The sequence below is a fragment of the Nelumbo nucifera genome, chromosome 2, assembly GCF_055504915.1.
Source record: "Nelumbo nucifera cultivar China Antique chromosome 2, China Antique-T2T, whole genome shotgun sequence".
In the NCBI taxonomy this organism is placed as follows: Eukaryota; Viridiplantae; Streptophyta; class Magnoliopsida; order Proteales; family Nelumbonaceae; genus Nelumbo; species Nelumbo nucifera.
The window spans coordinates 44,698,954-44,712,340 of NC_142650.1; the positions used below are offsets into that span (position 1 = coordinate 44,698,954).

Consider the following 13,387-nt stretch of genomic DNA (forward strand, 5'->3'; position numbering starts at 1 on the left):
AATTATATCTCTACCGCCTTTTAAGGTGTTGGCTATTTGTGGCTCTTTTAATTTCGTTGAACATTCCATTTGCACTAGGGGGGCCATTTGATGACACGGCTGAAACTGAAATAGGTGTTGAAAAGATTCCACACTTGCTCAAAATCAGGGGCACCGCTGCGGTCATCAAACCCAAGAAGAATGCGTCTGTGTCTTTTATTTGAACCCACATTCACATTCGGCACCTGCTACGGTAGAGAAGAGGGAGGGGAGAAAAAGGGAAAAAGAGAAGGGCTTTTAACGAGAATGTGATTCTGGATGGGCTGAGGGACGAAGGAAATTATTAGGTTTTATGGAATACTAGGGTAGAGTTAATCATGATGGTTTAAGGCGTTAGTTAAGCAATAAAGGTTACAATTTATCATAGGAATAGCTTAAGAAATTTGCCCCTCAAAAAATTGATATAATTTATGTCCATTTGCTAAAAGCATAAGGGCAATTTAAGTATTTAACCCTTAAACTCTTTCAAAAAAAAAAAAAAAGTATGTAACCCTTCGCCGAAAATCTACTCGAATAGGCACTGTTCACTCTCTTCTCCCTCTCGACGCACAGCGGCAACGGCGGCAAGTTTCCTCCTCCGATCCCCCTCTCTCTCACCGTTTTTCTCCCATTTTTCTCTCCTTTCCCTTCTCTCTTCCTCTAATTGTAACATTCCAAAATCATTAACACACCATTTGCGGACACTCTTCATCATCTTCCCCAACGAGAACGAGTGATCCAGCGGCGGTGCCAATCCCGTTTTTCTCCATATTTTTTTTGTGGTTTCTCACCGTTGTTGGATTTCTTCTCATTCTCCGTCATTAGTAGTGTCGTGTTTCAACGATTTCGGACTTCCCCAACCACGCACCGACCCTCTGTTCTCAGTATTCCGCACCGGCTGAGCAGAATCGCATGGCAGCCATCACTTGAGGTATCCTTCTTCTCAGTTCCGGCGAAACCCACACCCAAAGAATCGTTTCTTCTCACCGAGCCCCTGGTTGCAATCAACGAGGATCATCTCTTTTCCAGCTATCGGTCACAGATCACAGCAGATCGAAGTTTGCCCTGTTTCGTTCATTGAACTTAGGTCAACATTTAATACAGGTAAGCTCTGTTTTTTCATCGATTTTTTTAGATTGTTTCATTTATTCTTTCTTCATTTCTTCCATCGTTTCATCATGGAATGAGTACTGTCTGGGTGGTTGTCGGAGCCGGTAATGAGGATCTAGCAGAACCGGTCTCCGTGGAATCATCGACGTTTCTCTTTTACATCACGAAAGAATACGTGTGCTACGAAATGTTACAAAACTTATCCTTTCTTGCCATTTTTAGTTAATATTTTCCTTTATTATAACAATGCTGATATGCTATCCTCTCTCTCTCTCTCTCTCTCTTAAAACTGAGATTTCCGGTTCTGAAATATCAGTGTTTAGCAGACCTACTATTTGCCATATTTACTGTTATTAAAACTGATGTTATCTTTCGAATTCCTCTATGTTGTTTGATATTTTGTCACCATGTTTTTCTTGGGAGTTGGGTTAAGTGTTCAGTGGGTTCGGCCTTCTTTGTTGAACTTGAAATGAGAAACATTAGATCTAATTAGTTGTTAGAGTGACAGTGGACAATAGTTGGAGATGACAGTCGGTGTGAGACTCTGGATTACCGGGATTCATTCCACCACAAATAAAATTAATTCAATAAAAAGAGGGAAGATAACAGAGCTGGAATGATCCACATTTGTATGCGAATTAGAATGAGAAGGGAAGAATGCCAGTTACAGAAAAACAAAACAGATTTGAAACAAAAAAAAATAATAATAACAAAAGATATGATAAAGAAAAAGAAGAAAAATAAAAGTGAAAATCTGTAATAACAGATGTGATCAATAGATTCAGGTGTTTAGCTTGATAGATAGGATATATTTGCATGGGAGAATATGCTACTGAAAGCGGAAACAAGAATAAAAAATAAAAAAGAGAAAAATAAAGAAAAAATAATAAAAACACAAAAACGTAAAAAATTTCAAAAAAAAAGTAAAAAGTAATTCTATAAAATAAATATACAAATGGGATTCCATAAGAGAATAACATAAACAAATGATAAAATCATAGAAAAATAATGATAATAATAAAATAAAATAAATAAAAAAGATAACAACTAAATAAAAAATAGGGTAGGTTCTCTTTTATTGGTTTGTTATAAGCTTGTTACTTTTCTCTATCATTGTTATGCTTTTGATTGCTTGTGTATTTGAGATTATGCCTATTTGGGATGTCATGTGGGCCCTACCTGTTGGACCCGAGAGAGGGGTGCCTAACCCCATTCCTCTCCCATCTGAGTCTTACCTGGACTGGTTAGCTGGTGCCTTGGGCTTTGGAGTTGCTACTAAAACAAAAATGTTTTGAAAACCACTCTCGGGGGTCCCATGACCCATCACCTCAATTTCCTTCAAATGATGGGTGGCAACTCCAAATCAGCCCAAGTAAGCTGTTTCCCGATGCTCATAGATTGGTGACTCCGTTGGGGAGTTCTTGGACCATAGGTGGGGCCACCCTTATAGTTATCACTTCAATCACAGCATCTCTACTTCTTTCCTTATTATCAAATATCCTCAGATTTCTTTCCTCCTAGATTGTCCAAGCCACTACTGCTCTAGTGCACCTTCCCATCACTTTGCCTCTCCTTTTAGAGCACCTGAATATGTTGGAGGTAAAAAGATCTTCTAGATTAGCAGGAGGAATCCAGCTGCAACCAAACAAAGAGGAAAACCACTCCCAAATAAAGTTAGCAAAAGAACATGAGATAAAGAGATGAAAGGCAGTCTCACCGTTCAGCTTATATAAGGAGCACCGGTTTGGTGACAAGCACCAATTTGGTCCTTTTCTCTGAAGTAAGTCATAGGTGTTGATGGAACCATGGAAAATTTCCCAACAGAAAGCACTGACTTTAGGAGGGATAGGCCGAAACCAAATCCCCTTGGTAGGGAAAGAAGGAGAGGAGGAAGTGGCAACAACTAACAAGAGAGTTCAAGAAAGATTTGCAAGAAAAATAACCTAACTGATTGAAATCCCCAACCAAATCCTCAAAGCCATTGAATTCAACAAGTTAACCAAGGTAGAGACACTAGAAATTTCAGATTCTCTTAGATTTCTGGTAAAACCCAAATTCCAACTCAAGTTTGAAGAGGAAGAGGATGAGCAGATAAAATCACTAATAGGTTTACCCTTGAGTCTGGAAAGAGCAAAGAGGCAAGGGAAGACCTCTGACAAGGGGGAGTCCCTGAGTCAGATGTCCTCCCCGAATCTGATTTTCTGACCCAAAGCCAAGTCATACCTTATGTGGGGAAGAAACAAAGGAAGAATATCATGGATGGCCTTCCAGGGTGCAGCCAAGGTATCTCTCTGCAAGCAGCCCGCATCCCAACCGTTGCTTGATAGCCCATGGATACTTGAAATAACTCTATCCACAATTTCTCATTTTCTTTGGGGAACCTCCAAAGCTATTTACTCAACAGAGCCACATTCTTCAGTTTTACATTTCCAATTCCTAAACCCCCTTCACCTTTCAACTGCCTCACCTTTTCCCACCTAATCAAATGATCTTTTTTTTTTCCCTTTCCCAAGCTCCCACAAAAAGTCCCTCATATTTTTTTTTTTCATTTTTCTCTACAAGAATCATATATTTGGCAATTTTTAGTTCATTTTGCAGCTTCTTTCTCTCCACCCTCTTTATCTTCTAGTAATATATTCTCCTATCACTTGTAAGAAAAGAAAGAAATGCCTATTTTGCATTATTTATAAAAAAATGTCTGTTTTGCATTCCTTAAAATATTATCGATTTTTCATGACATCTGGTTCCCTTTTGAAGGCATGCAGGATTTCCTTTTGATGCTCAGAATGCATGGAATTACACCTTCATCACCATTATCAAGTTTTGGATATAGTTGGGTTAAGCTTGTAACTCAATTTATTGATGCTTTGAATTGCAACCATAAGGTCATTTGTTCAGTCCCAGCTAAGTATAGGGAAGTCTATGGACACATAACCTTCGGAAGAAGATTTCCATGTAGCTGAACCCGTGGTTCTTTTTGGGATGAGTGCTCTCTAAGATTGAGAATATGGTAATTGCAACCTGCAGGGGAAACTTGGTAAACAACACCATGCGTGTCACATGTATAATGTTTCATAAAATAGTTGCAAAATCAATATCTGATCATCGGAATCCATACAATATGGGTGTACTATCTAATAATGATATAAAGGACAGAGATATGGTTGCACTTACCAAAAGAATATTGGAGCACTCACAGAAAGGGGAAATAGATTATGCAAGGAGAATCTATGATCAGATGAATCATCGAGATTGTGTTTCTTGCAATGTGATGATCAGGGGTTACATCAAGAACCATAGGACCAGAGATGCAAGGGAGATATTTGACAGAATGCATCACAGGAACACTGTTTCTTGGAATTCCATGATAATGGCTTACACCCACGAAAGAAAGATGCATATTGCATTGAAGTTCTTCCTAATCATGCCTGACAAAGATGTCATTAGCTGGACCACTATAATTTCTGGGCTTTGTCATGATTCACAAATTGAAGATGCATGGCAATTATTCAAGCAAATGCCAGAGCCCAACTCCATTTCTTGGTCTTCGGTTATATCAGGTTTCCAGCAAAATGGATTGGCTGCCGAAACTTTGATTCTCTTCAAGGAAATGCTATCTGCAGGAATTCATCCAACTCCCCATTCCTTTACTAGTGCTTTGACTGCTACAGCAGATTTAGCTGCACTATCCATTGGTCAACAACTTTACTCTCAACTGATTAAGAGAGGATTTGAGATTAATATCCATGTTGGAAATTCAGCCATCTCTATGTTTATAAAGTCTGGTAGTTTCTATGATGCTAGGCACGTTTTTGTGGTTATTCCCAGACCTGACACCATTACCTGGAATTCTATGCTTAGTGGTTATGCACAACATGGATATGGTTTGGAGGCAATCATGACTTTCCATCAGATGCAAAAGGCTCATATTTTTCCAGATGGTGTAAGTTTTTTAGGTGTTCTTCAAGGTTGTAGTCACTGTGGATTTGTGGAAGAAGCATGGCTTTATTTTGATAGTATGGAAATTGATCATGGGATCCCTCCTCTTCCTGAACATTATGCATGCATGGTTGATGTCCTTGCACGTGCTGGGCTTATAAAAGAAGCACTTGATATGATTTTGAAAATGCCCTTTGAACCTGTAGCTATCTTCTGGAAAACATTGTTGAATGGTTGTAGGATTTGGGGAGATTTGAAATTAGGTGTATTTGCTGCTGATAAGGTTTTAAAACTCGAACCATGTAATTCAAGTGCATGCTTAATGGTGATTGAGATGTATGCATCTATTGGGAGATGGGTGGAGATTTCAGAGATTAGAAGGTGTATGAGGGGAAGAGAGGCAAGAAAGGAGTTAGGTTATAGTTGGGTTGAAATAAAGGGGAAGGCACACTTGTTCACTACAAAGGATGAAACTCATGTTGCATCTGATAGTATTTACATGATCCTTGAGTTGTTATCCTTCGATGTTTGTAAGTATCTTGAGATTGATAGCATGATGCACTGTTAAACTAGTGAAAAAGAACATGGGGTTCTCATTTGGTTCGTAAATGTGCCTGTGAATGCCAAAACCATTGGGTGTGACTGATTTAACTATCATGGTTGACCTAATGATTTCTATGCCATTGTGAAGCCATGAATTGAATTGTTTATTAGATGGGCTGGTAAGAAAATATTTGATTTTGTAGCTGCATCTAGAGTTGGAGGAAGGGGAACTTTTTAGGTGCCCGCTCGGGATGTGAGAGCATACTGATTTGAATTACAATGGTTTTGCTCCTATTCTCGTTTACAGGATAGCAAAAGGGTGATCCTGGAATTGCCTGACCCACTTTTGAATGGGAATTTCCCAGAAGAGGAGATGCAGATAATGGCTTACTTGGCAAAGGAGTGCCTACTTCACTTCTCTTTAAGCCTTTTCTAGGTAATCATGCATTTCACCTTTCCCTGTACCAGTGCTTTTAGCACTGGTTCTTTACTTCTTTTCATATAAACTATTATTCCAAGTCAAACACGGCAAAGTATTGTTTAAGATCATAACACGGATTATGTCTTATATCCAGGTAAAAAAGAAAAGACCATTTTTCCAATGTTGGTCCTGGATATCTGGGTCTTGGGAGGCTAGGACTGGAATCACTGGATAGAGACCTAACCTTTGGAAAGTAGCCATTGTCAACTTGAACCCATGCCTTATGCACCTATGAACTCAAGATTTTACCATCATTCCATGCAAGGCCCCAATAATCATATTTTAGTGATTTCAATATATTTGGGTGCTGACTTTTATTGTACTAGCACAAGGGCACATGCTATGCAAGTAAATGGTAAACATATAAGTTGACATTACATAATCAAATCTAACTTTTATCACCTGCATCAAACCCAAGTCAAGTATTTGCTTTATAACAGTATAGATTATGATATGCTCCTTCCAAATATTCAGCAATGCCCAAAATAAGGGTGTGCCTTTAATGTTTTCTTTGGAAAATAATAGTTTGATTGAACTCTATGGAAATCCAGACAAGACCATGTTTAGTGTTGATTCTCTCCTCTGCTTATTTTGCAATAAAATAAAGTGATTTTGTGTGTTTAATTCATCTCTCAATTTTTTTGGTAAAATGAAGGAGCTCTCCCTAATTTTGCCTCAAAATCATTGCCTCATTTCCATTAAGTTTGTGTTTACTATTTACTTTTCTTTCATCTTCTAGGCTATTTGATTAATTTACCATTAGAATGATCATGCAGAGCTTATCAACTCCTAGCATGAAAAGTGTGATAAACAAGGAGAGGTACGAAGAGCCTGATTGTTCCATTGATGCAGAAAACTAGAGAAGAGGCTCCGCCAGGTTTTCGTTGCCACTATCTATAGATTGTAATTTTTGTGTTGAAGACAATAAGAAAGAAGCAGGCATAGTAACGTTGGCCAAGTGTAGAGAAAAATTGATCTTGTTAACTTGGAAAGGTAGGAATTTCCGTTCTCCAGAAGATGAGATAGTGGACTAGGGAAGAATGTCTGAGAAATGGGTTTTTCCTACCCCACCATCTTTTAAAATCCAAAGCCGACCAACATTACTGTGTCGAGTCCAGCTTCAGTCCAGGCTGCTTCAGTCAAGGCACCGTTCGCGCGATTGGAGGATGCGCCACGTGTCCTCTAACCGTGTAAACGTTTGAAGCATGCGAGGAGGTTGTTTGAAACGTTTGACGCCGTTAGCTTTCAAAACCCATTTTTTCGAGTCCCTCTCTCTCTCTAGTGTCGTAGGTTCTCTTCTCCCTCTCTCTCTCTCTCTCTCCCATCCATCCGACAACGACTTAACAACTATTACCGCCGGCGACAAACAACCATCACCGGCGGCGGGATGGATCGAAAGAGGGTGAGAGAACCCAAACCAGTTGGGTCGGTATTGAGTGCCGCCCCGACCTCCTACACCCCTGGTAGCAGCGACTCATCTGCTCTCTCCATGATTCCCGCCAGGTTCACCAGTACCAAAGTTAACGTTTCCGAATTCATCTTTCTCGTCTTCTCCATGACTTCCATCTCAAGCTCAAGCACTCTGTTTCTGTCTCCGTCTCTGCATGGCTTTGCTCTTGCGGCAGAACTAATATCAGCCCTGTCAGACAGAGAGAGAGAGAGAGAGAGAGAGAGATGGGAGACTAAGGATCTGTGTTCTTGGCTGTTTGGCTTAGGACCTTGGGTATGGTGACGGTTGACTCAGCTTCAAGAAGATGAATATGTGTGGACTTTGAACTTCGTAGCCAAGACTAATAAGACCATCAGTGACGATCTTTCTGCAATCATCCTTAAGCTTGCAGCTATTGTTCTTCTTTATGATCTTCGCAGTGTCCGCTAAGAGGTTTCTCTCGGCAACGCTCGCACAAGGAACCAAGCTTTGTTCAAGAAAAGGGGAAATTTTCGTTTCAAAATAAGTCATGCTAAAGTTCTTCCCTTCACTAACTGAATATATTAAATTAAAAGAGATTCTAGAAAATCAGTATACCTTGAGAAATTTGCAGGCATCGCCACAGGAAGCTGTCGGCATCGGTTCACCAAGGACGGGCTTCTCAGTCGATGAAAACCTCAGAACACTGAAGGGATGAGAGATCCATCGTATGGACGCCTAAATCTTGCGGAATAAGGTGGGCGAATTTCAAAAATTTTTCTCTTCCTTTCAACTGGGAATCGCATTCTTATTTAGAAAATCATATTTTCAACGATCAATCTTGAACCATAAACTGAACCAGATCTGAATCAAAAAGATGAGAGAGGTATACCTGATATAGAGAAGTATTATCTCTCAATGGAGGTATTCACGCCCAAGGAAGGATCCAAAGACTGCTCCCACTAAAAAAGGCGCAGTGTAGGATGGAGCAGAATCAACAGCGTTCTCCAAGAACCTGATCATTCGTAAGAATAGCTGGATGGCACGTGAACACTGCTTCCAATCAGTCATTTCACAAAAAGCTGCTATCAAGATCGAATCTTGATTTTTCCTACAAAGTTGGAGATCGAATTAGAGGTCTGGCAGCGACAGGAAGGAGGCAGCAAGAAAGAATTTCGCAGAGATTGCATAAATATTTCTTCTGTGATTTTAGCTCTAAAGACTAGAGAACTTGGTGATGTGTTTTCTCTGTTGTTCTAAAGGCTGCCGCCCCTTCTTTTCTTGTAACCCTAAAGGATCAGCTCCTAATCCAATTAGGAGTTGCTGATCCAAATCACATTTGGATCAGACATTTCTTTAGGTGATAAGGATAAACCCTTATATTATCTGTGGATTAGATCAGTCTTCTCCTAATCCTATTAGGAGGCTCCTAGATCTAAATAAGATTTAGATCTTGGACTCTTTGAGTGGATAGGGTCAATGCCCAATTCTATTAACTGATTTAATCCCAGATCCGCCCCTTATTTAAACTGATCAAATCAGCCATGTTCGGAATGGGCTTTAGGCTCATTAGGGTTGTGTGCTCACTAAGCCTTCCAAACTGCTGCCCAGTTGGGCTTTCTTGTATGGCATGGGACCCAAACATTGATCTACACATCAATCACATGGGTTCGGCCAAGCCTTTGTTACAAGGCCTGGCCGAATACACTACTATGGACAGTGCACCCCCTGAAACCCATCAGATGGGCTTTATGGGCCCAACACTTACCCTAAGTGGTCATTGGGCCAAATCACCTTGTAACACTCAGGAACTGTGGGCAGATGTAAGATTAGCCAATCAGGTATTGCTCTCAATGGTCTTATACTCAACCTCTCAGCCCATAATGATCAAACACTGCCTGACAAGAGAGGACCTCTCCCTCGGCTGCAAGGAATAGTGTTGCACTCTCTGTTTATATGGATCCCGGGAATTAAAACCTTTTGCAAACATTTTAGAAACCATAGTATATATACTTTTATATCTCATATAAAATATATTTTGCAAGACAAATCTCAACGATTGAAATCGGCAGCCGACAGTCTTGGTTTCCATCAGTGAGAGTGTATCCCCGATCATTACCTTTATCCGACAAAGGGGCTGATCCTGTCACTATGATCACCCACTTAGATGAATTCTCAGACTGTCCCAACATACCCAGGTTTTGACCCCCGTTAAGGATCTCGCTGATTGGTATATCAAAGACAGTCCAATCCGACACCTAGTGTAGTATCATAATCGAGTCTAGGGGTCGGGTATAACTTTCCAGTTTTGCCCATTAATCTCCAAGGTCCAGGGCTATACTGGAAATCTGGTCCAGTTCAAAGATTCAATTAATCCTACACTGTATGTGTCTAGGGTCTCACTAGTAGTTGAGACAGGCCACCCTAACCGACTTGGTGGTATAACAGTGTCAGCCTTATCGGGATAGGTCTCCTCAGACCGACCCATTGACTGTGAACATTATAAACTAACACGAGTCTCATTAAGTGTCCAGTTTAAGGGTATTACACAGAAACATACCAAGGGAACATTAATCAAATATGTACTTTTATTCATTTACAATAAACTCATAATGTATATCATTCTGATTGAAGCTAAGGGCATACAAAACTGTCTAACAAATACTTGGGAACTTTTGTCGCTGGAAGAGCCTCTTGAGATGCAATTTCACGACAGGCTTAACCGCGATTTCACGACAAACTCTTCAAGCAAATGGCCATCTAATGGCTGGATCTTCAAAGGAGGTATGTTCTTTAACGAGACTAAAACCAGAGAAATCCTTTCTCTTCTACCTTCAATTGCTGCTCTCCATTTTCAGGAACGGTTAAAGCAAGGTTCGTGAAATACGTGAGGGGAAGAACGGAGATACGGACTGTTATGGGCCCGAGCATAGGATCGCGTCACGGGTCGCTCTATCGCAGGAACCTTAGATCTTTCCTTGCCCTTGGCCTTGCGTACATGCCCTATCTTGACTATCTTGTGGGTGATTTGTCCAAGAGATCACCGAACTCTCATTTACTCTCTTTCTTGACTGAATATTCGATATTCTCATTCAATAATGGCGTTTCCTTAAATAGGAGATTACAAGAGGAGGGTTCATTGTTGGATTCGGCTAGGTTAGTCTTAAACGGACTCAAACTCCTACTTCTAATTAGACTACTTACTTTTAATGGTACTACAATTCCTTATAAGAATAGGGGATAAGATAAGGGAGAATGGGATAAGGGATAAGGCGCGTTCTCTTGACGTGTCCGGATAAGGGTGGGCCCACCCTATGAGCTGTCGTGTGGGCCCTGCTCTGCTGCTGCTGCCGGTGTGCGTGCGCGCGGCGCATGGTGCCGCCATCGCGCGGTGCCACTGCTGCGCAGTGCGTGCGCGCGGCTCATGGTGCCGCTGCCGTGCGGTGCCGATCATGTGCGCGCTGCTGCCTCAACTGCTGCCGTGTGGTGCGGGTGCTCATAACACAGACATTCAGGCGACCTATGGAAGGATCAACTGCCAGAGTTCTCATTTCTTTGGCGACGAACGGAAGTTTCAGGCAAAGTGGAATTTCAGTTGGCGTGGGTTTTGAAAGCTAACGGCGTCAAACGTTTCAAACAACCTCTCCGCATGCCTCAAACGTTCAAACAACCTCCAATCGCGCGAACAGTGCCCTGACTGAAGCAGCCTGGACTGAAACCGGAGTCTACTGTGTATGTCCATGTATGATATTTTTTTAATAACAAAAAACTGCATAAATTCATTTGATTTCTTCCATCAGTGTTTACCTCGAATTTGGATTCAGCCCTCACAAGACTGCTCTCACACCATCTACACAGCCCCTGTGCATCCGTGTATTAGAAACATCTTCACTTCTAGATGAATCGTTTGCTTCATCCATTTGTTAGCCTTCTTTTTCATGAAGATTAGTTACCAAGTCAGATGAATCGTAATAAAGTAAAAATTCTTCATAGACAAAGCTCGAGCCCATAGTAAAGCTTTGACCAATGGAGGACTGCCCAGTGCCCACCTTTCAACTTGTTTTGGTCCCTACTCCCTACAGCTTACATTCCTGTTCACGAAAACATTTATCATTTCTCACGTCTCATATCAATTGAGCATCTATGATAGTATGATCCACTGAGTTTATCCTTCTTCTTTATGTAATTTTTTACGAGTATTTGGCAGTTGGCACCAATTTGTTTCACGAGTGTTCCATTTCACCAGTTTGCCACAGTAAACAAAAATATATTGCCAATGATTTAAAAACTGATTTAGAAATGGAATTGGTTTCAGTGGTTAAGTGGTTTGACTGCTCAGTCCAAATGGATCAATTCATCATATTATTATTAAATATTTAAAAATAAAAATTATATAAATGAAACCAGATAGGGGACGGTTCTTGGGTTGAGCGGTTCAACTTCCCATGTCAGTGATGGTTTTAAAACAATGATAAATGCCATTTAATTGTATTTGGCAATCCTTTCATTGATGCAATGATTAGTATTGAAATTCATAAGAGGATTTTCTGAAATATCATAATAAATATATTATAAAATAAAGTCCACGCACGATAAACACCCAACCAACATGCATCTCCACCAAACTATACCTGCAATGTGGGCTGTGCAGCATGGCCCACTTTTGGATTGGATCCGTCCAAACTAAAATCAATTTGAAAGGATTGGGTGGATCAATAAAACATATTGAATTTGATCAGTCCAGATTTAATGGTCCAAAACATTTAGTAGATTGGATTGGACCTGGTCTATAGTAATGAGTTTATATTGGATTGGATTGAGCCAATATCTAGTCCATTAATAAAGATAAGAATATCGATGGACAGCTTTAGGTTGGAACCCATCTAAATTAAAACAAGGGAAAATTTTTGATAGGTGCCCTGTATTTTAGGCCGAGTTTCAATTTAGTACCCAAACTTTAAAACACAACAATTTAGTTTCCAAATTTTCATTTTGCGACAATTTAGTACCCAATGTTAAATCACCATCAGTCAGAACCATCACGTGATATCAGGTGTGGGTTAAATATTTTTGTAATACCAAAACTAACCTTTATGAAAACTCCGACCGTTCCATCCCTTTCTCTTCATTCTGACCGCTCTTCATAGGAATTGTCCATGAAAATCCCATCTCGTTGAGTGGTTGAGCCCTAGATCTTGATCGTTCAAATGGTCCAGCTCCAACGGTGGCGTCACTGGTGGGCTGTTCTTGTACGTATCTAGATATATACATGTGCCCTGCATAAATCTTTCTTCCTATACCCTGTACTGAATCCCTTTCGATGCCATCAATGGCGTCTACCTCTACACAGCTCTCCCTCTCAAAGCCCTCCCACTTCCCTTCCTTCAATTTGCTGAAACCCCATTACTAGATCTCACTCCCCCTCTCGACAAACCACCAGAAAACCAGTTCCTTCTGTCCTCTTTACATGGCAAGCAACCTCTCAAATGGGAAGCCAAAACACTCCGTTGCCGCTGCCCCCGCCACTGCCACTGCCTTCACCAATGCTACCCTCACCACCTCCCCCTCCTCTCCATCAACTTTCGTTCCTCGATTCGCCCCTGATGAACCCTGAAAAGGTGTCAATGTGCTCGTTGAAGCTCTCGAACGGGAAGGTGTAACCACTGTCTTTGCCTACCTAGGTGGAGCGTCCATGGAAATACACCAAGCCCTCACCCACTCCATAATCCTCAATGATCTTCCCAGACATGAGCAAGGTGGCGTCTTGCTGCAAAGGGCTACGCTCGTGCGTCGGGCCTTCCAAGTGTCTACATTGCCACCTTGGGTCCCGGTGCCACCAATCTCGTCAGAGGCCTTGCTGGTGCCATGCTTGATGGCGTTCCTCTGGT

General features: G+C 41.0%; 1 protein-coding gene across 6 annotated transcripts; it reads left to right on the top strand.

Annotated features, from left to right (window-relative positions):
* Positions 1-222: 222 nt before the first annotated feature.
* Positions 223-11,312, top strand: LOC104602651 (pentatricopeptide repeat-containing protein At2g13600-like). 6 transcript variants are annotated; one of them, XM_088897557.1, is made up of 4 exons: positions 223-1,122; positions 3,886-5,071; positions 5,918-6,046; positions 6,855-11,312. In XM_088897557.1, exons 2-3 carry the CDS (start codon positions 4,136-4,138, stop codon positions 6,044-6,046), a joined length of 1,065 nt encoding a protein of 354 aa, XP_088753683.1. In that variant the 5' UTR covers positions 223-1,122; positions 3,886-4,135; the 3' UTR covers positions 6,855-11,312. The 6 variants fall into 6 exon arrangements, with proteins under 6 accessions (XP_088753683.1, XP_019054171.1, XP_019054172.1 ...); XM_019198626.2 differs by having other exon boundaries at positions 224-1,122; positions 6,868-11,312; XM_019198627.2 differs by lacking the exon at positions 6,855-11,312 and adding an exon at positions 6,186-6,845 and having other exon boundaries at positions 224-1,122.
* Positions 11,313-13,387: the final 2,075 nt, after the last annotated feature.